The 27,423-nt window shown below is 53.7% G+C and overlaps 5 protein-coding genes across 5 annotated transcripts; 3 read left to right on the top strand and 2 right to left on the bottom strand.

The window, feature by feature from the left end:
- Positions 1-4,685: 4,685 nt before the first annotated feature.
- Positions 4,686-5,045, top strand: HER10_EVM0000301 (uncharacterized protein; the record flags this gene model as incomplete). Its single annotated transcript, XM_035470089.1, has 1 exon — positions 4,686-5,045. One exon carries the CDS (start codon positions 4,686-4,688, stop codon positions 5,043-5,045), a length of 360 nt encoding a protein of 119 aa, XP_035327499.1.
- A 3,330-nt stretch (positions 5,046-8,375) lies between these two features.
- HER10_EVM0004296 (uncharacterized protein) lies at positions 8,376-13,066 on the top strand. The gene is made up of 4 exons (XM_035482950.1): positions 8,376-11,024; positions 11,282-11,462; positions 11,712-12,065; positions 12,120-13,066. Exons 1-4 carry the CDS (start codon positions 10,299-10,301, stop codon positions 12,146-12,148), a joined length of 1,290 nt encoding a protein of 429 aa, XP_035327880.1. The 5' UTR covers positions 8,376-10,298; the 3' UTR covers positions 12,149-13,066.
- A 3,537-nt stretch (positions 13,067-16,603) lies between these two features.
- HER10_EVM0013370 (AAR2 protein) lies at positions 16,604-19,522 on the top strand. Its single transcript, XM_035482731.1, has one exon. It carries the CDS (start codon positions 17,316-17,318, stop codon positions 18,852-18,854), a length of 1,539 nt encoding a protein of 512 aa, XP_035328698.1. The 5' UTR covers positions 16,604-17,315; the 3' UTR covers positions 18,855-19,522.
- A 1,281-nt stretch (positions 19,523-20,803) lies between these two features.
- On the bottom strand, positions 20,804-24,058 carry HER10_EVM0012181 (DEAD/DEAH box helicase). The gene is made up of 7 exons (XM_035483175.1): positions 23,691-24,058; positions 23,386-23,492; positions 22,350-23,318; positions 22,189-22,296; positions 21,620-21,748; positions 21,404-21,565; positions 20,804-21,341 (listed from the first exon to the last, which is right to left on the bottom strand). The coding sequence occupies exons 1-7, from the start codon at positions 23,795-23,797 to the stop codon at positions 21,298-21,300; spliced, it is 1,626 nt and encodes a 541-aa protein (XP_035328584.1). The 5' UTR covers positions 23,798-24,058; the 3' UTR covers positions 20,804-21,297.
- A 590-nt stretch (positions 24,059-24,648) lies between these two features.
- On the bottom strand, positions 24,649-27,345 carry HER10_EVM0007147 (phosphomethylpyrimidine kinase). Its single transcript, XM_035476713.1, has 11 exons — positions 27,098-27,345; positions 26,819-27,000; positions 26,669-26,751; positions 26,219-26,603; positions 26,003-26,162; positions 25,799-25,949; positions 25,678-25,743; positions 25,521-25,629; positions 25,227-25,442; positions 25,059-25,138; positions 24,649-25,005 (listed from the first exon to the last, which is right to left on the bottom strand). The coding sequence occupies exons 1-11, from the start codon at positions 27,148-27,150 to the stop codon at positions 24,967-24,969; spliced, it is 1,524 nt and encodes a 507-aa protein (XP_035328153.1). The 5' UTR covers positions 27,151-27,345; the 3' UTR covers positions 24,649-24,966.
- Between the last annotated feature and the right edge of the window lie 78 nt (positions 27,346-27,423).

Raw genomic sequence — 27,423 nt, 5'->3', positions numbered from 1 at the left:
GGGAACTAACTTATGGGCTACAGCCTACAGCCTACCGACCTTACAGACAGGGCGGGGGAAGCAGCACACTGTGGTGATTGACATGGTGGAGGGCGATGTCCAAAGTGGAGGGTACGGAGGAAAGGAGGAGGGGAGCATTCCCATGGATGGGATGCAGGGCAAGCTGGATGCTGCAGCGGCTTGCAAGGAACCCAATAAAGGTTGCCTAGAGGGCTGGGCCACCCCTTCCCATCTTTTACACCCCCAATTGCCCCCCCTTTTCCTTCGACTTCATTGACTGAGCGCTTGAACAGGACCGGACCTCACCAAAGCCGTGCAGTGCACCACGCAATGCGAAATACCTTACGGAGTATAGAGGACAGATACAGAAAACCTCGAATCTGGTCGACCTCAAACCCTGGCATCTGAGCCCCCTCCCCCCCGTCTCGCGTTTGGCTCGGTATTCCTGGTAAATCCGCCCCCGGCAGATCTCAGCTGCGACAAAGTCGACGTGGAGGGGTGGCCCGTCCGTCCGTCGTCCCCTCGCGAGGTCGCCCGGCCTTGAGGTGCCCGATGACAGGGGGACGCACAAGCGAAGGGAAAATCCCATTTCCAATATCGAGGAAGCGGATGCCGCTAGCTGCCTTTCCAGTTAGCACCAAACAGCCCTCATCCCCGAGGCTACCTATTCTCTCCAAGCGAATTCTGACCCTCTGCTCTCCAGGAAACCCACCCTTCATGAATTGGAAGCCAAAAAGGTGTCGATTGTCGATTGTCGATTGTCGATTGTCGATTGTCGATTGTCGATTGTCGAATCTCCGGCTTCCCAAGGACCTCGTCGTAACGATTTGTGACACCTTATCGCTCCCATGACGCGGTACGTGTCCTCTGTCTCCCTACAGAGTATGAGAGTATCTCTACACAGATGGTCCCCCCGGGACTCCATCGTAGATCGAGCTTCGCTGCGAAGCAAGGGACTATTCCTTGACGGATTTCGGCAAAACGATCGTAATTCCGCACTCGCGTCAAAAAGCCTACCTTCCGAGATCTAGATTCTAAGATCGCAGGAACGACACGAGCTTCCATGTTCGCATTGAGAGGCACGGATAGATTGAAGACCTCAGACTAGCTGTGTCCAGCCGTCCTCTCCAGTGCTGTCGTCTTCTTGATTGTCCACACGTTCAATCATCACTAGCTACCTCACCCACGTCGCGTCGCGTCTCGCTCGATCGCGCGCTCCTGGTGGATGGGAAACTCGAGACAGGATGAGCCAGCCTCAGCGTTCGTGTCTGCACCAACACCAGCGCACATCTAGGCCCTAGCTTGGGGAATCGTTTGACAAGTCGAACTTGCGGGGAAAACGCTAAGATAGCCCCCGAACTACTGGTGGGTGACAGGGACAAGCTCGACATCAGACACTTTGTGTAAGGAGACACGTGCCATCTCAAGCAACAGGACTTACAACCTAGGTATATCACTTCAGGGGAATTTGTCTCCAGACTCTAGAGCGAGTATCAAGATGTTGTAGTGGATGGAATCTTTCGGGTACCAATCATGCCCGTTTCTTGGTGGCGCACTCTTGGTCAGCTCAAGGGGGCTGGTTCATAAAACGTGTGCTGATCGACGAAATTTCTACATCGTAAATACCTACGGTGGTGGCTTCTTCTGCTACAGTCCGAGCCCCTCATCTTCAACCTAGTCGTTCACCAAGCCGTTGGAAACGTCCGATATCCAATCCTCGAGGCTTGACCAGAAAACAAGTTGCGCCTTCGTCCCATCAGCAGCTATTCTTGTCGCAGCCCCGTCTATAGACGCAGCTCAGGAAACGACCTTATGGGCTCCACACCAATTGACAGATCAAGTGTAGGAAACCGCCGAACCCCTAAGCAACATAGTCTTGGGGTGATCGCCAGACCAGAGAGTTTAGACCACCGTTTGATCCCAAGCCCTGGACCGGCGCGCCAAAATAACCTTTGCGCGCGACCGAGGCGCCAGCAAGATCCTCGGTGACTATACAAACCTCTAGAACTTTATCAGAGTGCGATGCTGCGTGCAGGCCATTATCGCCCTCACGAGAAGACGCACAGGATCACGCAGTATTTGTACGGATAGAACAACAGCGCAGAAACGGGGCAAATTCTGTAGCCAAGCATCTGTACACCAGACCGGACCAGGAGATGTTGCCAAATGACCGACGGTGTCAGAACCAGGTGAGGAGGGAATGTCGGTTTCCTTTTCGTCGCTGCTCACAGACCACAGGCCACAATCCACAGCCCACCCGAATCCACTCGTTTGTATTTCGTACTTGGTAGCACAATATCTGTCGCGGGCGGAGAATATTCTGGTAGCAGAGCCCCGTCACGGACGCCGGGGCTAGTGTTGTGTTCAAGACGCCGGGCTCAGAAGTCCCCGAGGCGTCCATGCTGTTTTCGTCCACCTGGATCGACTCCAGTGCAAGCATTCCCTCAACTCCGCCCGAGTCAGGGTCCCACACTCGCGGAGTCTAGATCGCGGGCACCACACGGCAAATCCCTTTTCAATGTCTCCCCCTTGGCCGGCACCATGGAAAGGCGGCCTCTGCTTTCTTTGTTCTCTGTCCGTCGGAAGAGGACACGGACAAGTTACGGGGATGCGTCCAGACAACCGGCTGCTCCTTGCCCGATGCAGTCGAGTCTCAATCGCAATTGTCATTCCTCAGCTGCCGTGCCGAGACGGCCCCGGCGTTCGCGATGACGGATCCGACAGTGCACAATGGCTTCGGGAGACGGCAGTGCTCGTACTGCTTCCTTACGGTAGCCATGTCAGCGAACATGTATGCACAAACGAGGTACCCCACGTATCTACACTAGGCTCCCATCTGCAACTTGGGACATCTGGTTGTCTGTGTCGCTGGGACGTGTGCATCTCGTCGGGTTTGGGGTTTGGTGATTCAGATATCCAGTTTTTGCAGGTGCTGGCAGTGTTTCTGCAGATGCCAATGCAACCGTAACTGAGCATCTCGACGATCGACAAGGGCCTCAAGCTGAATGGCCAGTGACAGATGGAAGAGTCGGCACATCAGCCCCCCTCCCAAGCCCTCAAAGCCAAGGCGAGGCAAGGTGTAGGGGAGGGGGAGCATCAATCTTCACCTTGCATCGCTCGACCTGGTTCGTCGATGGCATGGGGGGAAAATTGAAGGAAAAAAAAATGTGAGAGAGAGAAAGAGAAGGAGGTGGACCCGGTCACGGACTCCTTCCCAGTTCCCACCCACTTCATCATCCATCAGGCTAGCGCAGAAAAATGGCGCAGATCTCTGTTCTCTGGGGCCTAGGCTCTTGGTATCCACTTTGGATCCAGAGGAGAAGGAAAGACCCCACTGTCTCGCGTTCCTACCTTCTCTCATCGCAGACCCTAGCATCCATGCCCCGAGTTTCCCAAATTCCCAAGTCCCCAAGTCCAAAGCCAAGCACCAGCCTGAAGTCGACATATCTCTCTCACCATCTCACGAGACCTCGCAACTCTGCGTCGTAGAGTGATTGCCCATGTTCATATACAAGCCCCACCTAAAGATATACCTCTCTCCGCGAATACCCACTCTGGGCCGCCGCCGGGCCACCTGCCTTACCTACCGCAACACACACCAGATCCGACATTCCCACCTCACATGCCTGTCGCTTGGGTGGTCCTTTTTTTTTTTTTTTTCTCTCTCCCTCTCCTTTGCCCTTCCTCTTGGCTGCCAATTCTCTGTTTCCTTGCGCCAGATGCTCGATGTAATTGGAGGTGAGGTGGATGCTTGAGAATCTTTGCTTTGCAGCTCGTCAGCTCACGTACCTTAGACACAGGGCCGCCCAATTATTCATCACGATCCGCGGCCGTATTCGTAGACGAACACCGTCACTCTGTCCCACTCGTCGGTATTTCCCTCGCGCCCAGCTGTCTGCATCTCAATTCCCGGTACGGTGCACCACAGCACGAGCAGGGCACCTAGGCCACGCCGCACACCAAAGACCGTCAGCGGCTCCTCCCAGAGTCCCAGAACCCAACGTCAGGGAACCCCAAGCCAGCTGTGGGCATCCAAATGCACACCACACACACCACCCCAAGGACCACGTCCACGACCAGGGGAAGGGAAAATTTCAACCCACGGTGCCGCTTCTCTCAGCTCCGCGGCCGCGGTCTTCCGGCCCTGGACCTTGCTTGCTGGTGCCTCGACCTGCCCTGATTCCCTCCCACCAGAAACTCGACTTTCAGCTTGAGCGCTGTTTGCTCGGTACCGAGGCACACGTTACCATCAGTTGCACACGTTGTATGCCTACGCCCACCGCTCAACAGAGGTACGTCGATCCGCAGTTGCACACCTACCTACCTACTACGCACCGCACACTCATTTCAGCCCGCGCTCCTGTTCCGCGACGACGCGGCTGTGAGTCTCCTATTCTGGCTCTATCTCCTTCTTCCCCATCCATGTGTGATGTGCCGTATGGTGTGCCTACGCTTACCAAGCTCTGTAGCGAGAACCTTACCCGCTGCACTTTTCCAAACTTCAGGTTGCCTATGCAAGACCCAGGCTCACCAGCCGTCGTCGGCTTGTCGCTATCCATACGCATGATCATGATCAAGATCAACCCATCCTGGAGCGCTTGCAGACGGTCGATTCGATTCGTACCTACCGCAGCCAACCCCCACCCTATTTTTTCCTACGCTTAACTGTACGAGATACAAGACACATGAAAGACGGTATACTCGTTGTGCGCCTAGGCATGCTTTCAGGAGCAAAGGGCATTGCGCAAGTTTTGAACTTGCTCGAAATCATGGCCAAGACCATGCCCAAGCCTTGGAATTTGCCGTCTGGAGGGAGTGCCACGCATCCGGAGGTGCAGAAGCAGGTCGTGCAGCATCCAGCTCGGCATGTCGTCGTGTTCTGGAGACTGGCCTGGCTGTGCCGTACCGCGGACAGCATGTCTTGGGAGTGCGTGCGGATGTTATGCCAGCCAGTCAGATGGCTTGCCACGTCCTTCACCGGCCACACGCCCCCCTTTCGCCGCCACAACTATTTGATTCCCATCCGCTGGGAACCTCGACCGTAAAAATCCCAAAGATTGAGCAGGGAACAAGGGCTCTCGATTCCCATGGTTGGGGCCCTGCTCGCTGGCTGCCACGCTCTCGCGGCTGTGGCTCTCTGCGTCTTTGCTCTCGCAACTGCGGTGGTCGACGGTCCGCTACTGCTAGCTACCTACCTTCGTACACGGCTTTGCTCGCTGGCCGGGCCTGCGCAACCTTAACCGCCGCCTTCGTTAATAACCCGCTCTTCGTATGCAGGAAAATATTGCACAGCAATCATGACTGCGTACAGAGTACGGAGCACTCACGTCCTCGAAAAGACTGGGATCAGGCCCGAATGCGTTTTCTACCCTCGGCCACAATGGGCCATCCGGCACCACCCATCTTGTTCCCTTCTCTACAAGCACTTGGTGTGGCGTCGTGAAAGGGGAGGGGGCGGTCTCAACTATCATTCCTCCATTGAGAAATGGAAATCCAAATACCAGTAAAAATCCACACCGACCGCTGCATCACGGAACAAGTCATCGCCGGCCCATCGTATTCCATAGACACACGGCATCCTGGACTTTTCCTCGGTGAGTACAGAAGAGTCAAGACAGTACGTTACGTTTCGTTCAATACTCTCTAATCAGGTGTTTGTCCGTAACTGACGTCTCTCACGCAGTAGTTCTTTGTTTGTATGTTTCTCGTCGACCCCTGCTCGCGAGTCAAGACGGCGGATCCGGCACCGGGCAGCTGCAATAGGTAGCTCTCGGGAAGGGGTCCCGATCTTTAGGTCTAGGTAGCGACCAAGTTGGGGGCAAAGAAAAGAAGCTTTTTGCTCTTTCCAGTGGAATCCTTTAATCAACTCTTCTCGGCAGACTCCGTCACGCGCTGAGAGCCGGGAACAAGACCGAATGCTATTGTGCGATTTTCGTAGACATTGACTCGAATCGACCGAGTACCTAGTCGACGACTCGATACAACAACCAACGAGACATAGGTCACGGGAGCCAAGTCATCTTTCTCATCGGGATTTTCGGGTTTCGGTTTTCCACGGGCCACACCTTGGACCCGGCATCCTGTCAATTCCAAGTCGAATAATATCATTATTATATGACATTTCTCATTCCTTCTTTGATGGGCGATAAGCATTACGTGCATAGAATTCCAAAGGGCATTAGCAAATTTCCCGGCACCTACGAGCATCCCAGGAGGATTGGAGTACCAAAGATTATTAAGACGACGAGCAAAATAAGTGCAAGGAAGGCGCACGTTCCAGTCAGTTAGTTCAACGGCAAACAACTTCATCGAGCCTGTGGGTGAGCAATATCAATCTGACACGCGACGCGACAAGTAATCTCTAGGTTGTTGCTAATTATCTAGAGTCATTGGAGTCTAGTGTCCAGAGTCTAGAGTCTAGACAAGAAAGGAGGTTTGGTCATTTCATTGATTCGATCGTTTCACCCGTTCCGGTGGAAGTCGAGCGTCGTCCAATGGATGAGAAGACTGGATGAGGGATCAAGGTGCTGACCAAGAAAACGCGAAGCAAGCAGTGAAAGAAGAAGCGACGCCATACGCACAGCCAAGGTCTCAAGTCATTCAGTCAAGCCACCGTACTTTTGGCTAGTCCCGGCATCCAGAGAGCGGCGTCGCCAAGCTAAGGGATCCTCAGCTAGTGAGTTAGTGCGCAGAGGACATGCGTCCCCAAGGTGGTTTAGCTGCGAAGCGCACTTTCATCATGCCCCAGTATCGGCATCATCATCATCATCACCACCACCATTATTCATCTCCTGTACCCGGGATCCGTAGCGTAAAATTGCGAGCGCCCGCGCCGACACCAATCCTCAGACACTGCGGTCAAAGGCCTAGAAGCACCTGCCATCTGCCATATGCCACCTCATCTGCCACCTGTCAGCTCGTATGAATGCCAGCTGCCTCTATGCACTTAGGTAGACTCGAATGTCTATGGAGTTTCTATCTAAGGTACCTCAGGTGTCGACTGTGATGGAAGGAGGGGGGAGGGGCAGGCCACAGTCAGGCATGTAGGTACGTACTCCGTACCGCAGAAAGAATTGGAAGCCAACAGCACAAAGTACGCAGTTACGTACCGAAAGGCGCTCTTGATGTCTTCCTCCTACGGACGGATACAGCCAGGATGCTTTTAGCAGTAAGGAAAGTTCCCAGGAAGGCACGAGATGCATACCCCTGCAAAGCGAGCAGTGAAGTCTGAACCTCACCCCCCGGTCCCGACGCAAGCAGCCCTGTGGGAGACAGAGGAAAAGCACATGGATAATTCTCACCTGTCGACTATCTACTTTGGGGGGGCATCTCCAGTCTCCAAACTTTTGCGACAGGGGTATCGGTACGTACCGACTTCTACACCGTGTCGCCGGGACTGCAGCCTTCTTTCACACCCACCTTCACAGGGCGCGTCCTCTTCCCATCTTTCACGGCTGCAGTCACCTATCAACTCACATACCTCGAAGACGAGGGACGACGACGACTGACGACGACCAAGATACAACTGGAGACCACGTCTGTACCTCGGAGGATACGTACCTCCTGGTCTCTGCTCCTTATACTCCTGAGTCCTTACTCCTCACAGGCTCACACCTCTTTTTTCATCCTCCTATCTGCAATTGGGCATTTGCAAAGGAAAGGAGAGAAAGGGAAATACCTAGTTATGGAAACAGGAAGATCCGGAGGATGGACTGAGAAGACAAATGCCAAAGAAGAAGAGGGGAGAAAAAAAAGCTCACCTCGCCCTCCTGTTGCTTGATCGGCTCCTCTTCTGAAGTTCTGGGTGTGTGTTTTCCATGACCATCTTATGCCAATTCACCAATCACTGCTCGCACTCCCCCAGACTCGGTCGTCTGCCCAGTTACATTTCGGAGCAGTCTCATCGTCAATTTTCCATTTCCTAGGTATCCCAATAATTACTGCCCTGGCTGCTCAGTCTGATACTTCCGTACTCCGTAGATACCTGATACCTCACCTTATACGTATACAAGGTACAGAGGAAGGTGGCCCCCTCTGCTCTGGCCTCTGGGTTGTAGTGTAAGCATTGCCAATTGGGCAGGGCAAGAGCAACAACCTTGGAAAAGGCAACCATACTTCGTACCCACGACTTGGAGCTGAAGGCTGGAGTCTGGAGTCTGGAGGTGTCTGTCTCCCGGGATTTCACCCTTCCACCTCACTTGTCCATCACTTTCACTCACCCCTTCACTCCCAGTCTTCACCCCCTTCACGGTTCACCCTTCATCCTTCCACTCTCCAACACATCCTTGCCCACCGCACACTCACAGGCCCGTCGACGCGTCTCCACCTGCTGCAAATCAGCCCTCGCGCTGACCCGTCACTCAGGCGTTCCATTATTTCTCTCTGTCTCTCTCTCTCTCCTCTCAAGCTTACCCCATTCTTCCTATCCCTCTTCCGTCGCAAGTATTAAATTCGTCTTCCTCCCGGGAACGGCGCTAAGATCGAACTCCCCTCGTCATAAACCTTCATTGGGTTTACCCCCTTACCCCCTTCCTTAGCTTCGCCTTCCCCCTTCACATTTCCCACACACTGGTGCTTCACCGAGCTGAGCGAGAAGGAGAAAGAGAGAAAGAAAGACCAGACGCGCCAGAACTCAGAGAGTAAGAGAGAGGCTCACTCGACAACCGAAAAAAAAAAAATTACCCCATCTTCATCTCGCTCTTCTTTCATCTCACTACACACAACAAACTACACACACATTCATACACACACGCGCTCCGCCCGCGCTACTTCTCTTTCCTCTCACTAGCACCACGGGAAAACCGCACTACGCAAGACACACGCACGCACGCACGCACGTTCTTTGCTTCCAGCATTCGGCAGCGGCAGCACGAGCACGTACCTCGCTCGTCGACGTCGTCAAGTCGAGTAAAGTCGGAAAGACCAGAGGAAGGAGCATCCACCCTCCGCCACCACTCGTGCCCACCAGCCCACTCACCCACCCACCTCGCCCTCCAGTATCCGTACACTACGTACCTGCTCTCGTACCAAGGCCAAGGTCAACCACGCCCCCCTACCGCACGAGCATCGAAGCATCAGCACCCACCACTCAGCTACCTTAGCTACCGTACATACAGTCTACGGAGTATTCCTACACCTCTCTCTCTCACCCGACACGACACTACCGTACCTCGCCCAGCCTGTCGAAAGCTGTGCTGGCTGTCTACCAGACTCTCCTCGCTCTTGCTGCGTGTGAGTGAGTACGCACTGCTCCTGCAGCAACCAGCGCATCACCCAACTCATCACCACCCTCCTCCGCACTGCATCACCGCGCTCAGTCGCTTCTTCTGCGTTGCAGCACCTGCATCCCACAGTCTCCTGCATCCTGCCAGCCAGATCAGACAAGAGTCAGTTGCTTTCTCGGGACTCCCATCTGCCATCTCGTCAAGTCAGGTCCCGACCTCTACACCAGGCCAAATCCAGACACACGCCAACCCCGATCAAAGAAGAGGCACACCCTACGCTATACGCAAAGAGGAACCCTTCGACATCCCATCCTTTTCGCCAACCCCACTCAACCTTTAGTCTCCCTCTCCTCGGTGTACGGAGTACCTACCCTCTCATACGCCTACGGCACTGTTCGCCGCCTTTGGCCCAGGTTCCATACACACACCCAGCTCGTGGGCCTTCCCACCCCTGTCCTATCTCCGATCCAGACGCTAAGGACTCGCTCGGCCTGAACTCAAGCGGAGAGCCCAGCCCATCCATTACTACTTAGCGCACTATTTTAGTGTCGCTCTCCCCAGGCAATACCGTCAACCTCTTTCTCAGCCAAAGCGAGTAAGAGCCAGAGGAAAGAAAAAAAAAAGAGGCGTCCTTTCCGTGATCTGGCAAAGACAACGCTATCCTTGCCACTTTGAGAGATCCTCGCTCAGGGCCGTGGCTAGCGACTTTGTTGTCATCACATCCCCATTTAACCATAAACCCGAGCCCTTGGGTGGCCCGCGCTATCTTGGCCGCCATCTTTATACACCATCGTCGCGCCGCCTCAAGTCTCACTTCACTCCCGACATCAGTTGTCTACTACTACTACTACTTCTTCCATTATCCTTCTTTTCCTTCTTCAAGTGCAAGCCCAACCCGCTACCGCTACTTGAAAGACCGCTTCCTGAGCCATCCCATCGACCGCTCTTGCACCCGGAAAAGAAGAGAAAAGGAACCGTCTACCACGAACCTGCGAATCATTTCCCCGTTGGCTTGAGAACTAAGGACTCTCCGGCCAATTCTTTGCGACCCAAGACGTTCCTCTGAACTGTAGCATGTTCTTGGTCCCAACGCAACACCAGTTCGTTGACAACCACGCATCACTGCTCTCTTCAGGCTCGCCACAGCTTGGAGGTTCCCGCCCAGAAGCCGCTGCCATCAGCTCGCTCCTGACCTCGCTCAGCACCTCTATGGAACGCAGTGCTACCGAGTACTCGCAGTCAGGTTTGCCTTCGCCTTACCCAAGCAACTGCGGCGACACCCGTTCTGAAGGTTCATCTGCAGATCACGCATCTGCTGCGCAATACGCGACCCAACAAGAGGTTCGCCCCAGCAACTACTCGACCTCAGCGACGCCCACCTCCGAGTACAGCGTCTACCCGCCTTCTGCGCGGTCAGGATCCTTCCCTGAACACATTCAGCGATCATACCATCCTGCTAGCAACCACAACGGTGGCAGCGGAGGCATGGCGCAACAAGCAAGCAGTCCGTCTTTGCCCCAGCAAGATGGCCGTAACCATCAGGTCCCTCTGGCCAAGTCTGACCACGATGTACCCATAGATCCGTCGATAGCGGCGCCGAGTCCTACCTACGCGTACGGACAGCCCTCTCCCTACGGTCCTCCCCCCGGAGACATGTCGCATTCCTACCAGCATCCCGCCTACCAACCCCGTCCCGATTGGACCGGCTACGGCCAACACAGCGCCGGTCCCCTGACTCCCGCAAGCCACGTCTTTCCCCCGACACCGAGCTCTGCCCCTCCCCAGGGACGACCCAGCCAGGTAAGTGAAGCTAGCAGGCGATGAATTCAGGTGTGCCAGCGCGTCAGGAGGATAAGTTTGCCCCAACTCTTTTTGCGGTAACTCATCCGAGCAGTGCTCAGCGCTGCAGGATCTGAGAGGCAACCGTCCAAAGAGGGGGGAGGCTTTCAGAACTAACTTGGCAGCACGGCCGTTGGCGCAGGGTCGGAGACTGGCACACGCGCGCATTGTCGTCCAATGGAGGAACCAGTGTACTGACGTAACAGTTTGGCAACCAGGTATACTCTTTCGTTCCAATCCCGGGTGCCCAGCAGCACAAGCGACCCCGTCGACGATATGAGGAGATTGAGCGCATGTACAAGTGCGGCTGGAATGGTTGCGAGAAGGCTTATGGCACATTGAACCATCTCAACGCACACGTCACAATGCAGTCTCACGGACAGAAGAGAACACCTGAAGGTACGTTTTGCAGCACACTTTGAATACCGAGTCGTCGTTGGTTGCGCATTGTGTCGAAATCGCGTTCGCGTTCACGCTGCCAAGCGGTACGCGGGACTAGCGTCGTACATCCCGCAGTTTAGCGAGCCGCGGTTTTTAGCTTGTTCGACCCAGTGCCATGCACATGGCCTAGTGTCTGTGACAAACTGACGATAAACGCGCCAAGACATCTTTGTCGCATTTCACGGAGGCTAACATCACGGGCAACAGAGTTCAAGGAAATCCGCAAGGAATGGAAGCAACGCAAGAAGGAGGAGGAGGCCGCTCGTAAGGCCGAGGACGAACGTCAGCGTCAAGCTGCGGCCGCCGCACAGGCCGCTGCCCAGAACGGTTCAGGTGATCCTCAGTCTGCACCCGACGGCTCATCGTCAGCTTCTGCATACGCGCCTGGTCGCCAGGTCCAGTTGCCGCCCATCGGATATCAGCCCTCGCAGTACCCTGCGCCCCCGTCTGGAGGTGTTGCGCAGCAGCCTCTGCCCGAGTACAACGGCTCCCACATGTACTCGGCCAACTACCAACCTCAGTCTCCCTACGGCCAGCCGAACCAGAGCATGTACAACTCACGTGAGTTTCGAATCGTCCGTGTGACTGACCTCGGCCAACTAACTGTATAGGCAGATAACGGTGCTCAGGCTTCAAGCCACTGAGGACGGCTGACCCGCCAACGAAAGGGACCCAACCGTAATGATGAAAGAGGAGATGAGCTTGTACATTATCGGGTTCCCTTTCACACGACGACAGCCGCACATCCGTAAATGTCTATACTACGAACTTTCAACTTCGTTTCCTTCGGCTACTAGACGCGCGGCAAAATTCTGGTTTACGAAGCGATATCCGCCAATTGATGGCTTTGGGATTTTCACGTTTCGATCGAGTACACGCACAGCATGGTTTCGATGCGTTACCACCATTTTCATAGGCGCCTCAGGCACACCCGTCTGAGGCTTGATCATTCACATCGCGATGCGATGCTGATGTTTCTTCCTCGGTTTTCTTTTCTCCACATAAGATGATGCATTGGGCAACGGCTTTTTCCTTGGACCGGTGTGGTTTCTGCATTTACGAGAACGGTTGAGAGGGGTCATGATTTGACGAAACGGGTGGAGGCTCGCTTTGGTTGGCCATTCATGGTCTCAGTTTGGAGAGGGTTTCTTGACATGGGCGCAAGCCGGCTTCGATTTGAACGATGTCACGGGCTCGATATTTGATCTCACGGAGCAGTCTCGCCCCCGAGCAATCGAGGACAAAGATGCTCCGTGATGATTGGGAAAAGGACGACCGGCCTGATGCCTGGGGGTTAAGCACGATCGAGACCCCAACTCTCCATCCTTTGCAGACGATACCTTTTTCCTTTTCAAGACTTGGGTCCCTCGAGGGAGCTGCTCTTCTCGGATGGCGATAAGGATTTTCGGAAAATGGGGACTTTTTTCTCGGTAGAGGGCGAAAGCACAGGATTGGCAAGGACGGACCTTTGGAGTGGCCGAGATACCTATACATACACGGACGTTCAGGGCGTCGACAGAATGCGTTTGACAGTTGATTTGCTTTTTTCGCGGTGGAAAAGGAAATGTAAAAGATTTCGAGAAAATACACCTCTTTCACAGCATTACATGCCAAGTCTGACTCGTGACGTAACTCACAACTGAGCACAACTAAGTTTTGAATGGTGATGGAATACCCAAACCTACAATGACAAAGCACCAAGTAGTCAAAATTAGATGAACACCGTGTGTGCAGTGAGGCTGAAAGCTGAAAGAAGCTGAAAGCCAAACTGAATTGTTGCAGAATTGGCAGTTGAGGGGGGAGGGAACAAGGATATATCGGTGTTGAAGTGTCTGATGACGCAGATGGCAAAGTGTGGGCGTAATGGTTGGTAGCACCATTCCCCCTGCAAGCCTAGTTTTATTTTTCTTCATCAAGCGGCATCGCACTTTCTTACATGCATGGTCGACAAGGATTTCGCGGGAGAAAGAGACAAGGGTTCAGGTTTAGGATCTTTTGTGGTTTGTTGGTTCGTTCCCATCGTGTTGGTGTTGGTGGTTGGATTACTTTTTTCTCGCCAAACGGTTTTAGTGTAGAGTCGGGTCAGCTAGCGCTGGTAGGTAAGGCAGGCTGGGGCGGAGGGAGGGAGGGAGGGGAATGGAGGGGAGGGGAGGAGCGGGGGAAGGGAAGCTAAGCTGGGTTTTGGCTTAGTAGGTCGACTCGGAGAGAAAGGATCTATGTGTAACTGACGCTACGGGAGTCGGTCGGTCGGTCGGTTTGCTCGCGTGTGCATGAGTGTGTGTGTGTGAGTGTGAGTGGAAGAGTATGTGTGCGTGCGTGTATGGGCGCTGTGGTGACATGGGGATGGATGAGTGGCGCTGCTTATTCTCACGTTGATGTGAATGAGGGGTTGTTTGTGGTAGGACATGGGTGCGGCGCGGATAGCTGCATGGAATAAGGTAGAAGGAAGGGGTGTTTGGTTTGACGAATGACAATGGGAATGTGCTTTGGTCGTTGGTGAAGAGTTTTGGGATGAGGACCTGGTTAAGTGAAGCTCACGAGGTGGCATCTTGGTTTTCCTCATTATTCTCAGGGTCTCTATGATTGTCAAGGTGTATGTACCGCAGTAACAAAAAAAAAGAAAAAAATACGCAGAAAGAGAAGACAAGAGAACAGGAGAGGCCGCCGAAGAGATTTTTTGAGTTGCGGGACCGGACATATATGTGAAGTTCCGGGAGTTTGTTAGCCAATACACTTCCAAGGTTCCCGGTCTTGTAATACATCTACACTTCAAGGGGAAGAAAGGCAAAGTCCGAAGAGGAGGGGTGAGGAGGAGGGAAGGACGAAAGTAGAGTTTCTGGTTATTGACGGGTGATTGACAGGGGCCGCTGCCTCTTTTGAAAAAGCTTGTTCAAACCTTCGGCTTGCTTGTTTGCCTCCCTCTCTGCTTCTATCGATGTTTTCCTTTCGAGTTCTGTGCATATGCAGGATTCGGCGGGGTTTGAGAGTGAGAACAGACTTGCTGGTGACGACGAGGCGTTGCTTCTGCCCCTCCTTTCGAGGTTGAGGGATTGGGATGTCGTGGATGTGTAGGATGGAAAAGAGTCGGTGAGCATGTGTTGGTGCTGGTGTTGGTGTTGGTGTTTTACCTAGGGTCAACGCAGTACTTCCTTCCCGACGGAGTGCTGGTTGGCTCAGATGCGATGACGAGGGAAGTGCGAGGGAGCACAACCTTATGGAACCTTGAGGAAGGAAGGAGCGATGCATTTGGTGATACAGGTGAGAGGGGGTGCGTATGAGAGAAGGAACACTATGTGCACCCAAGGTACGTTGAATTTATTTTGGCGGCGGCGACGGTGCGAAATGATTATTGGGTCAATTATCGAAGTCACCTCGCTCAAAGTATTCGTCGTACACGTACACTGTACGCACCCAGAAAACCAACACGCCGAAGGGTGCGAAGTGCTGCATCCAAACGGCCGGTTTTTGTTGTTGTTTAAATTTTGGGTTGTGTTGTACTCCGGGTACAGGAAACAAATAAGCAAACAAACAGACACCAGGTCACCTTTGCGGTTTTAAACAGGACGGCACAGCGGACCCCTCTTTCCCTTTTTTTCCCCCGTTGTAGGCTCAACGGTTGTATTGGGGGCCGCGCCAAACACACGAGACCCTGCATATGGGCTCTTTTTTTGATTGAGTTTGTTTGCTCCCTTTTTGGCGCCGATGCGGTTGTGGAGTCTTTATGGTTTGGAAAATGGAAAACCCGAGTGAATGGAACGGCGGGGTGGTGGTGACGGGAATTCGGGGGGGCAGGGCACAGGGTTAAAGATGCAGGAGATGAAGAATGCTTCTTTTTTTTTTCTTTCCGCATTTAATCCTTGGTGTCGATGATACTAGCGTTCGTCTTAGTTTATTGCGTTTAAACTACATCCCGTAGTCTCCTTTTCCCTTAATGTAAGGTACACGTGTCAAGCACCCGTCTTGTTTTGTGTTTTTTGGCCCCCAATTGTAACGTGAAGGGACCGTGGGATGCATGGGAAGAAAAAAAAGTCGGGGGTCCCGGAGTGGATTCTTCTACGGATATCGTGGACGGGTTGGTGGTGGTGGTGGGGGTTCTCTCTGGTGGTGGTTTGTTTTTGGGATGCGGGTTTTCCGAGTTCCGGAGCAAGGTGTGGGGATGGAGAGGATTACGGATGTCGCTTCGGGGCGGGGCGGGAGGGTAAGAGACGGGAGAAGAAGACGTTGGTTGCTTTACGGAACCGAACGGCGGGTGGTGCTCCACCATGTGGACGGTGGGCATTTTTGGGTTGTTTGTCGGTTTAGATGTACCCGTATCGATGCCGTCGTTCGTCCTCCGTACCTGACCCCAATTCTTGGGACGGATGAACGGGATGGCAGTCGGGTCTTGTTTTGACATTCATGGCGGGAGCTAGAGGCCGGTAGCACTATTTCTCCCAAGTTGCGACCCAGACGTTTCTCGTTGGCTTGCTTCCTCGCCCCACGACCACGGTCATGCACTGAGGTAGGTGTTCGCCTGGAGCGATAAATGAGTACCTAGTAAGATTGCAACGCTGCCCTGAGGCTCGCTTGTCCGCGTTGTGGTTGCGAGTCACCCAAGTCTCCTGAAGCTTCGAAAAGACAATCCACCTTACTTACCTCAAGCTCATTACCGAGGTGCTCCAACAGTTGAGCCTACGGACCTGAGAACCTACAGTGCTGAGTCTCCATTTTGGCGACCCTGGCGGTCCGGTACTGTCGTCCCGCCTCTCCCACCTTCCACCACCACCACCACACCACACCACCCAGGTGAGATGGGTAATCTTAGCAGAGGTTACGCATGACGTAGTCTGCAGTCCTCAAACCTGGAACATGTACCGATACAGCGGGCATACGACAGCAGTGTCCGAGTAGCTGAAGTATCGCATACCTAACACCCTCTGGCCCCTTCCTTCCTTTTGTTTTCGCCGGGTTGCCGCATTGTCTCGAACGGAAACGAAGCTAGATGAGGGGAAGGTCCAGACCCGTCTGTCATTGTTGGAAATTTGCTGTCTACCTCATCGTTGTCTGAGGGAAGGAATCCCCCGGGTGAGATGGAGGGGGAAGGAAGGGGGGGAGGTCAAGATGGATAAGCATGGGAGGGAAAGAGGTAGGTAGGCCGCACCAGACGTTGATAAATCTTGGTTGCTGCCTCGGCAGGGTCGCATTCCTCGATCTTTTCCTCTCTCTTTCCATTGCTCTTGAGCTTTTTTTTTTTTTTTGTTCCTTCCAAGTCTCGCAATCCGGTCGATTCAGGGCTTGCTTTGCTGCCCCGCGTGCCCTCCGTCGCGTCTTTTGGCCGGAACAACCTCAACCTTACCTTACCTCACCTCATCTCCTTGTCCTTGACTGCTACAGACGACCTGCTCGATATTTCTCAACTGCACCTCGTTTTTCCAACTCCTTCGACGCCTACCTACGGATACCTCTTTCCTCAAGAAAGTGTATCTCCATAGGCTGGATTTGCCCAACGGCCATTTCAGGCAGCCTCGAGCTGTATCATCGTCACTCGTTCTTCCCTCGTCTTTTTTACCGCCTAGTCTTCTTCCGCGCCTCATTCCATCGCCAGCACAACAATAAACTTCCTCGGAGGGCCCAATTTTTCTTCTTCGACAACGACTAGCTCTTCCTCGAGAATCGTCAGCAACACGTCGCTTTCGTAACAGCCATTCCGCTATACCATTCGCTTGATACCCATCAGAATTAGGCATCATTTTCTCCGGGCCTCGAGTTATCCGACGATTCTCAACTAAGGTTCGGACGGTAGTGGGGACCACTCCCACCATCTCCAAAAAGATGACCGCCGGCACCTCCATCGACGCCCCTCTCCGGCCCGCCATTTTCAAAAATTCGGGCCTGCCAAAGTCCGACTCTTCCGTCTCCACCAGAGCTCCATCTTGCAAATCCATCCGCGTCACCGGCGCCCATCCTCTCGGCTCTTTGCACGTACACCAGCCCGTCGACTCCTCCCTGTCGCAACAAGTCACCATGGACCCCAACACCGTCCCCGACGACGACGAACCCCCGCCTCTGGCACCCATCGAGTCTCTCGATGTTGCCGCCAGCGCCAATCAACAGGCCTCTCAGCATGAACACCAACTTGGAGGAGGAGATGTTGTCCTTGTCATGGACTTGCCTGCTCACTTCACCGTAGGCTACGATTCTGTCTCCTTCACCGCCCGCGAGTTCGTCGGCGTCAGAGACATTCCTCCCGGCTCCCATTTCTTCTGGGTCTCGGAGACGGAGGCCAGCACCACGCGCTCCGGTTTCTGGATCATCAGCACGGCCACCGAGAAGATCCACGTCATGCAATGGGACAAGTTCAACGAGGTCATCGGCGAGCCCGCCAGCCAGGTCGAAGCCCGTTTCCAAAAGGATAACATCCAGGACATTTACCCCAAGCTGGCCCCCTACCAGATCCGCGCTCTCAATGCCACCGTCAAATCGGCTACATCCGGTTCTTCCAGTCCCGAACCCGAGTTCGCAAGAAACACCAACATTTGGCAGCAGCTGACCAACGCCATCACCGCGCCTCTCTTGAGCAGAATTACCGCCCGCCAGGCCAGTGACTGGGCTGTGCATACCTCGGACCGCGTGAGGGGGGCGCTTATGCTTCCCGCTGAGCTCGAGCTAGAAAAGAGAATGCCCAGTGTTGTCGCAAGCACAGAGTTGAACTTTACCTTTAGCCAGGGCGCCAAAACATACGATGCAGAAAGTGTCGGCGCTCAACGTACTGAGCAGGCAGTTGATGCGACTGCTCACTTGCTTTCCAGCGGTGCCACCGACGATGACGTTGTCGGTGAGCTCCAGTTTGCCTTCATTGTCGGCATGCATCTTGGCAACGAGGCGTGCATCCAGCAGTGGTGGCACATGCTGGTCTCCATCATCTTGAAGAGCTACACACTGCCTCTCAAGCGCCCGGAGCTGGCCCGCTCGCTCCTGCAGACCATTACGGCTCAGCTTGTCTACAACGAACGCTACCTCGATGGGTCTGTTCTCGACTACGGTCCTTCGTATGCCCGTGACCTCCGCATGGCCCTCATTGTCTACAAGCGGCGACTCAACGAAGTGCTCCTCGGCCTCAATTCGCTCGCTACTCCTGAGCAGGCTGCCGTCGGTCAGGCCTTCTCTGAACTCGAGACGTGGGTTTGGAAGTTTGGCTGGGATATCAGAAGCGACTATCTCAGAAAGGGCAAGACCATGCTAGAGGACGGCGAAGAGGTTGAGCTTGAGATGGACGACCTTGAGGCCGAAGATGAACGTGGCGAGTTCGCTGCTGTGGTCGTTGAACTGGATGAGAGCGGAAAGCAGAAAGACCTCGTCTCATGGGATTAGGGTTCCGGGGTCAGGCGCTGGTTAGAAGCAAAGGAGAAGCGTCGCCGACACTCACAGTCATGTGCTAGCAGCAGCAATGGCACCAAGGGAATCAACACCACTGCCACAAGTACCACCAATACGAGCAGCTTTGGCACAGATACCATTGGTAACCCGCTTCTGTCTCCGGTTCGGCCCGTGGGTGTGAGGCCTCGCCGCTTCTCATCTCGAAGAACCTCATTCATTGGTATGGTTCGACCAAAGTCTCGCAACTCGAGCATGATGCATGTTGACTTTTAAGTATGGGCATCGAAGCATGGATGGGCATCGTCATTCGACATCATTCAGCGGGGAGTTTTCAGGTGTCGGTTTCTTCTTGGCACTTTCTTATTTCGGGGCATTGAGCATCGATCGTTTGGGGCCTGGCATTGTTCGACTTTTACTCATCTTCCCTTTCCCGACTCTGGCGTGTGCAAGGGTTATTAGGACGGTTTAGGTCTGCGGCTGCGGTATAGGCTGGCGCGTGAGAAGGAGGATTATAGGTGATATGGCACTCATGGCTTGGTAATTTTGATAGGTCGTTACTTTGTATGACTATATGTCTAGCTAGGAATCATCCCTTTGCTACATGATGTGGTTTACTTTGAGTAGTGAAGTGAACTCTACTGCGGTTCACCATAGGGGGGGGATAAGCCCTTTGTCTGCAGGTGTACAAACTGTCGTAGGAGAGACCTGCTGACTTGGATAGAAAGGCTTTGAATGTTTCGCGGTTCTCATGATATCGTATTCTCAAATAACAGTCACATAAAAGCCGGCCAATCTTGTCATTCTTTGGCTCGTTCCTTTTGTTCTTTGTTGACTCGTCTTGGCGCCACTCAGTGACCGGAGAGCAAAGGTGTAGTAGACTAGATTCACTCCTTTGATAGGGATATGGGAATCGAGTCAACCAGTTTGAGATAACATTAAGAACCCTCCCCTTCCGCCCCCTCCCCAATGACGAGACGGCGAGAGGGATGGCGAACCTTCTGGGGCAAGCTGGCTGGCTCTACTCTAGAAGTACAGATACATCAAAATAGCTGTCACATGAACAAGATAGGCTTTTCTCGCATCTTGAGATTTTGTAATCCATGGAGGATATATAATGAGCAAAAGTTCGGGGAAGAACATCATGTAGCTTGAGGAGCTCGTATTGTGACCAAGATATGATGCCCACCTACATTTCTCTCAAGGAGACGAGGCTGAGCGCGCGAGTTAGAACGGACAAAATATCAGAAACTCTCCATGATTCTAGTCTTCCTCCTCCTCCTCCTCCTCCTCCTCCTCCTCCTCCTCGTTCCAACCAGACTTACGCCCCCGGCTTCCATACAGTACTTCCCCATGAGATCACTCAGATAGCTACTCAAACACACAGAGAGAAAAGGCTCTTGATAGAGTTGGGGAAGAGAAGGGGGTTGGCGGTGGTGGTGGACGGCACTTAGTTCACTGCTGATGAGACTTCCATCACCCCAGGGGGAACGTAAATTCCCAGAGGAATGGACCTGTAGATGCACAATATTATCTGGTCAGTACGTTCAAGCAGTCTGACGAGACAATGGGACACTTGGTTGGCATCACAGATATTGATTTCGGTTCCAGAGCGATATTTTGGGTCAAACACCATACCATCCCACTCGTCCCTTCGAAACAGTCTCAAAGTCGCGCTACATCGAGTCTGTGGATGGTGGACTATTACTCATAATGATGACGCTGCAAAGAAGGTCAAATATCAAAAGCAACACCAAGAGTTTGGGGTTGAACACGGAGAGGATGAGTACAGTGGTCTGCTGTTAACGAGGCAGCCCAATCCCCAGGGCTCGTATGGCAGTTAGGCTCAACATATGCTCTGGCATCATAGCAAGGGAACAGTAGCAAGTAACATCCAAAGGCCATCACGCGGGACGTCTAGTAGAAAGCATAAATATGTTCAAGTCTTGTCATGAGATGATCTTCCTATTACTACTTGAGCAGTAAGCCGCCCTCGACAGGGCCATGTCTGATATACAGTCATCTAATGCCTTTTACGACCTGTCGAGCTTTCGACCTGAGCCATCCATTCTTGCTCATGGAAGAGCATCAAAAGTGACTGGGACCCCACAAGGATCTCTATTGCAGTCAACGACACCAATCATTGTGTCGTCTCCGATTCCGTCTTAACTTTTTGTTCAACCTGATCCACGTTTGACCATGCCTGAAGAGATATCGCACACAAGCCCCAAACCGTTATGGGCAAATAAAAGAAAACACTCAAGGAAAATGAAAACAGCCGTGGAGGAATACCAGACTGAAGGAGACACAATTACGTGTCCCGGGTACCTCGAGTCTAAAACCCCCGTCTACGTGAACGCCGATTTTGCATGAGAATTGCGAAAGTTGCCGCCGCATGATGAGTCACCTCGCCTTTAGGATGGTCCGGTTGGCAAGGCTCTTACCAACGACGAGCGCCTCCTAGAGGAGCGTTGTTAGCGTTGTCTGTAAAGAAAGTCCGGTCAGCGATTAGGCCACTAGACTTTGGGAGAATGGAAAACACGTACTACCGCCACCGCCGCCACGGCCACCACCACGGCCACGGCCCCAGCCGCCGTAGCGACCGCCGCCGCCGCCGCCACCGTAGCGGGTCATCTCAGCGAGACGGGGATCAATCTCCTGCTTGGCCTCTCTGAGGACGTTGACGAGGTCACGAGCCTGCTTGGAGTCTGGGAGAAAGTTAGCACTTTGATCAGATGTGACAGGTAAGGAGGAGAACTGACTGTCAGTGGTGAAGAAGGTAACGGCGGTACCCTTGGCACCAGCACGACCGGTACGACCAATACGGTGGATGTAGTCCTCCGAGTTGTTGGGGTAATCGTAGTTCAGCACGTGAGTAATGTTGCGAACATCTTGAGCAAGGGGTTAGCAGACGCCTCACGGTTTGTATAGCAACGTTCCAGCCGGGAACCACGTTTGTTTGATAAATATATCAGGCTGTTTTCACTCCGTCGAAGACAGGGCAGTCCATATGCGTCAAATGCCATCCTGGAAAGTTCAATGTACCGGGTCCTCGGGCTTGGGGAATCTTGGGGACAGCTTGAGCGAATCAAGAATTGCCACATCCACGCTTGTACCATAGGCAAATGGGAGGCACAAGGGTGGAACAGCGAGTATAGCGAGCCAACGGCTGCACACCAGACCAAGACTCCACACAGGAGCAGAGAGAACCAAGGAAACACGAATGCATCAGGCAAGAGTGCGCAAGTAAGAGAGCCCCTAGACATAAGAGTAAAGTACAGCACAAGGCTGCTGGAAGTTGCCATGTTGGTTGGGGGGGAATGATACTCACCAATACCACGCGAAGCGACGTCGGTCGCGACCATGATGGGAGACTTGGCCGTCTTGAACTGGTCGAGGACCCAGTCACGCTCGTTTTGCTGCTTGTCACCGTGGATAGCTGCGAAATGTTAGCTAGAGTACAGACGATCAGAAAAGAATGAGACAACATACAAAGCGCGGGCCATCCGTCCTGGCGAAGGAAACGGGTGATCTCGTCAGCGACACGCTTGGTGCCGACGAAGATGAGAACCTTGTTCTCCTTGTTGTCCATCATCTTCTCGAGGTGCTTGATCATGCGATCACGCTTCTCGCTCTCGTTGACGACCTCGACAATCTGGGTAATGCGGTGGTTGGCAGCCAGGTCCATGGAACCGATGTTGACCTGGATGAAGTCGGAAAGGAAGTCGGACGCAAGAGCGCGAACCTCCTTGGGCCAAGTGGCGGACCACATGAGAGTCTGACGGTCAGGGCGAATCTGGCCGATAATCTTGCGAATTTGGGGCTCGAAACCCATGTCCAACATGCGATCAGCCTCGTCAAGAACAAGGTAGGTGACGCGGCGCAGGTTGGTCTTGCCGGCCTCGAGCATGTCGATGAGACGTCCGGGGGTGGCAATGCAGACCTCGACACCGCGGGAGAGATCACGGATCTGGGGGCCCTTGGGGACACCACCGTAAACGCAGGTGTTGCGGATGCGGGAAGACTTGCCGAACTTGGAAATCTCCTGCTGAATCTGGACCGCGAGCTCACGGGTAGGGGCGAGGATCAGGACAATGGGGCCATCGCCGGGGGCCAGCAGAGGCTGGGCGTTGATGTGGACGATGGCGGGAAGGCAGTAGGTAAGCGTCTTTCCGGAACCAGTCTCGGCAATACCGACGACGTCGCGACCGGAGAGAGCCATGGGCCAACCCTGGGACTGAATGGCAGTAGGAGCGGGGAAGCCCTGAGCCTTGACCTCGTCCATGACATATCTGGGGAAACCAGCCTCGTCGAAGGTCTCGACGGGCTTGGGGACATCGTTGCCGGCAATGGCAATCTGGTGCTTGCGACGGAAGGACTCGACATCCTCTGAGCTGCGGTTGGCGACCTCCTCGTGCTCCTTGTAGAAAGACTTCTCGAACTTCGGCATCGTGGAAAGATCTGTGCAAGAAAGAAAAAAAAAGTCAGTAAACGCGTCGTTGGTGTATACTGTTGTGAATCAACTGACCCCATTCTTGTGTGCGAAGACCAGCGCCAAGGTTGTTCATGCGGTCACCGCCACCGCCGAAACCACCACCGCCGCCGTAGCCGCCACCACCGTATCCGTTGCTGTCACTGACCAGTTAGCAATAATGTTGACGACAGAATCAAAATATTTATTGAATGCTGAAGCTTGCGTTGGTGTCGCTTCGAGACACGACGCTCCATATTCGGAAAGGGCATCGTGGCACTACGAGAGGTGTCGCGCCAAGGCAACAGCCGCCTCGTGAACCCGGCCGACGTGTTTGAGAATAGAGTCAAAGAGATGCTTACCCGTTGGAATAGCCACCACCGCCGTAGCCGCCATCGCGACCGCCTCTATCCTGACGATCACGACCACCGCCGTAGCCACCTCCTCCGTAGCCGCCGCCGTAGGACATGTTTGCTAGTTGCGAAGAGCGCGCGAAGTGTTTATTGTCGTGAATGGTGCTTCGCTTGCTTGAGCGATGCCAAATACCGGGCAAAGAAAGACCGTGGGTAGTGAGAGAGAGAAGACGCGAAGTGAACTCTTTTTCCGGAGCGAACCGAAAAGAGAACTGATGCGTTGAGGGGAGGGGGATGGAGGATTGTGAGATGGAGGAAGAGAGGGATGCAGATGAAAGAAGGGGGGAGAAAAATAGTAGGAGGGTCAGAGGTTTTGGGGAGCGCGAGGGAAGGCGGTCCCGGGGTGAATTTTTTTCTTTGCCTGCCCAAAACTTTTCGGCGACCGCTACCAGAAGGACCCTGCTAAGGCGAAAAAGGTACGTACTCGATGCACGTGGGTCTGTTACTGCCTTTATCGCTCGGATAAGATGGTGGATCTGACTCGCGATAAGGCACCTCTGCCAAATCTGCACACTGCGGCAGCAAGGTTCCTGACTTTTTTTTTTCTGTTTTTTTTTCTGCCTCTCTCTCTCACCTTGCTGGCTTCCATGGTGACTGTGGTACAGTGTAAGGTACTTCGGTTTGGACCGGGGGGTCTCCAGCTTTTTTTCAGACCTTTGCATGCGAATTGCGGAGACCTGGTTTTGAATGATTGGAAATCGTTTGACCTCGAGTGAGCCTCAGCACAAGCGGTGCAAGGGAACCCTTTGACTGCTGCTTGTTTGGCATCAGTACTAATTGGGACGGCATGCGCACCCGCGGCGGGAAGTCGAGGGAAGGAAGGAAGGAAGCACGGTGAGATGCATCAGACGACAGTGGAAGCTTCTATTCAGTCCGCCCAAGGTAGTAATGCTTGGCTTTCTCTCTTGCCCGATCTAACGTCTAGCCAATTTATACTTGAACTAAGGTGAGGAAGGAAATAATACTACGTGAGGTAGGAGCAGAAACTTCGTCCACAAGCTATGAGGCTGTTTGAGTATCAAGATGGCGGCAATGTGAGGTAGGAGCCACCACCCTTGCCTCCATCTTGCTACACCCGTTTCCAGTTCAAGGCCCATCCTCCATCTATCATCTTCTGTTGAAGGGCATTCGCTCCAATTACAGAGCCTTTATCCGTCTACCAAACAACACTTTTCACCGACAGGATTCCATTACCAGCTTACTGGTAAACATTGCTCGTCAAGACTCACCGGTAGGGAAACATCTCCCAGAAACCAATTTCCATCTGAAACACAGTTAGCCCAAGCTTCACCCCGCCCAACAAACATCAAAACCAACCTTTGTGCCGTGAATAAAGATCTTGATCAACCGCTCTATACTCGACGGGCTCTGCAAGGCGGCATGCCTTTCAATCAACTCTGTGATTTAACCCCCCTCAGTCAGCCAAAATAAAATGACCCAGTCAACCATAACAGCCATGAGAGGATAATAAACATCTCCACAAACCTGAGCCAGTCTTCACCGCTCCGACATAGTCGTCAGCGACGTAGTTCTCGATCCACTTCCAGTACATGTTCTCCTCGCGCTTCGTCTTGACGTCGCCGTGGAGCTGCTTTGCCACGGCGCCGTATCCGAGCAGGCAGGGCGCGAGGGCCATTTGCAGCGCGATCCAGTCCTCGCTGACGCCCACGTCGAGGACGTAGCGCGTGTACGCCGTGCAGGCTGTATGTATGGTCTTTTGTCAGTCTCGCTCTCATGTCTCTCCCCAGGGAGGGTCAACATCCACAAGATAAGACTTGCCTTGATGTTCCTCTGTGGCCTCGATTTCAGGCACCGTGATGCCGAAGCCCTTGCAGTAGTCGATGTGCAGGCTCATCTCACGAGTTATGTGGTTGACGATTGTGGCACCCTAGATGATTCAGTACACAACCCCTCCAGAACCGCGGGCATCACCTACGGCCGAGATGTCTGCTATGCTCTTCGCCTTGTAAGAAGCCAGCGCGTTGGCTCTGGCAAAATGAACCTAGGATAGAAGATGAGCAACCAAGAGTTTCCGTCGGGGACCGCAGCACACGTACCAGATAGAGGTAGTCCTGGATGAGATACTGCTTGAACGACTCCATGGGCAGCGTTCCATCTCCCATGGCCATAACGAAAGGGTGATACACAAACGTCTTCCAAACATCCTTGACATCTGGCCTCTCAAGCATGTACTCGATAAAGCGCCCCCTATCGACTTTAGTCAACTCGTTGCCTATACAAGTGGTTTAAAGGAAACTTACGGCGCAAAGGGCAGCGTCTGAATAGAGTGAAAGTGGTTCAGCGGACCATGCCCCTTTCCGTACCCAGGAGCAGTCTTGATCCCAGCCTCAATGTATCGACAAGCCGACATCACAGCTTCCGGTATACCAAGACCCTTTGCCAAATTAGACGCAATAGCAGCTACCACACAAATCAGCACTCGTCATACTCAACCACGACCTCTGACCCAAACTCACAAGCCAAAGAACACCCAGTCCCATGCGTATTCGTCGAACTCTGATACGGGCTCTGCACATGCCAAAACTCGCCGTGCCCATACAACACATCCACGACAACAGCCTTGTCCTCCTCGCTCTTGGCCACAGTCAAGTCCGCCTTGAACGGCGCGTGTCCGCCCTTGACGAGCACCCACTCGGGCCCCAGCGCCTGTACCGCCTTCGCCATCGCCTCGAGGTCCCCGACGCTCTCGACCTCGACCGGCGCGTGGCCCGAGTCCTCGAGGATGAGCTTTGCCTCGGGGATGTTTGGCGTGAGGACGGTGGTGAGCTTGAGCAGGCCCTCCAGCAAGGCGGCGACGGCCTCGCGGGGGAGAAGCTCCGCACCGCTGGTCGCGATCATGACCTGTGGCAGTTTGTAAGAAAACTCAGAGTCCCCTTTCCAAAAGTGTGAAAATGACGTTCTCATACCGGGTCAACGACGACCTTGGGGACCTTGTGCCTCTTGAGAGCCTCGACAACCGTCTCAATCGTAGCAGGCGAAGCCAGCATGCCTGATTACGGGTCAGCTACTTAACGCCATGGACCAGACACAGTGTAAAAAAATGAAGCAACCCTCACCAGTCTTGACTACGTCCACCCCGATGTCTCCAATACAGGCATCGATCTGCTTGAGAAGAAACTCCTGCGGCACGTGGTGAATGTCGTGCACTCCAGTCGTGTCCTGCGCCGTCAGCGCCGTGGTGGCCGTCATGGCATAGCAGCCATGCGCCGCGGTGACTTTTTGGTCCGCCTCGAGACCTCTTTGGATTCCCGCGTCAGCAAGCCCATCTCTGAATCTGCTTTCTCCAGATCTTGTTGCAGTCTGGAGATGAAGAATGTGTGTGTGTGTGTACTCACGCTCCGCCAGAGCAGTCCGAGCCGGCAATGACAAGAACTCGTCCCTGAACCATGGTGACTAGTGTAGGGGACGAAAAGGACTAGTCAGAGATAGATTCGCCGGTTTGGATCCTGTTTTGGGTAAGAAAGAGCCTTGATACATGCAAGGTAGCAATCAACTCTCCGGGGCTTCTTTCCGTGCAGACGGATCGGACATCATCGGAGGACGGGGTAGGCACGGCTGACGACGGATCGGTCGCGGGTCGAAGATGTCACTCAAGTGGGGGCGGGGCACCCTTTAGTTTTTGCTCACCTCAATAAAACGTCCGACTTGCAAAACTCTTCTT

The sequence above is a fragment of the Colletotrichum scovillei genome (assembly GCF_011075155.1).
Source record: "Colletotrichum scovillei strain TJNH1 chromosome Unknown Contig00010, whole genome shotgun sequence".
Classification (NCBI taxonomy): Eukaryota; Fungi; Ascomycota; class Sordariomycetes; order Glomerellales; family Glomerellaceae; genus Colletotrichum; species Colletotrichum scovillei.
The sequence above is the reverse complement of the archived record's forward strand: the minus strand, read 5'-3'. Positions and strand labels throughout refer to the sequence as shown.

Bases quoted from the DNA above. Each gene is read 5' to 3' on its own strand.
- HER10_EVM0004296 (XM_035482950.1), top strand. From the start codon at position 10,299: ATGTTCTTGGTCCCAACGCAACACCAGTTCGTTGACAACCACGCATCA. The intron at 11,025-11,281 runs GTAAGTGAAGCT...TTTGGCAACCAG, and splicing joins CCCAGGGACGACCCAGCCAG to GTATACTCTTTCGTTCCAAT. The intron at 12,066-12,119 runs GTGAGTTTCGAA...CTGTATAGGCAG, and splicing joins CCAGAGCATGTACAACTCAC to ATAACGGTGCTCAGGCTTCA.
- HER10_EVM0013370 (XM_035482731.1), top strand. From the start codon at position 17,316: ATGACCGCCGGCACCTCCATCGACGCCCCTCTCCGGCCCGCCATTTTC.
- HER10_EVM0012181 (XM_035483175.1), bottom strand. From the start codon at position 23,797: ATGTCCTACGGCGGCGGCTACGGAGGAGGTGGCTACGGCGGTGGTCGT. The intron at 23,319-23,385 runs GTCAGTTGATTC...TTTCTTGCACAG, and splicing joins TCTTCGCACACAAGAATGGG to ATCTTTCCACGATGCCGAAG. The intron at 22,297-22,349 runs GTATGTTGTCTC...AACATTTCGCAG, and splicing joins GGACGGATGGCCCGCGCTTT to CTATCCACGGTGACAAGCAG.
- HER10_EVM0007147 (XM_035476713.1), bottom strand. From the start codon at position 27,150: ATGGTTCAGGGACGAGTTCTTGTCATTGCCGGCTCGGACTGCTCTGGC. The intron at 26,163-26,218 runs GTGAGTTTGGGT...TTTGTGTGGTAG, and splicing joins GACTGGGTGTTCTTTGGCTT to CTGCTATTGCGTCTAATTTG. The intron at 25,950-26,002 runs GTAAGTTTCCTT...TAAAGTCGATAG, and splicing joins CAGACGCTGCCCTTTGCGCC to GGGGCGCTTTATCGAGTACA.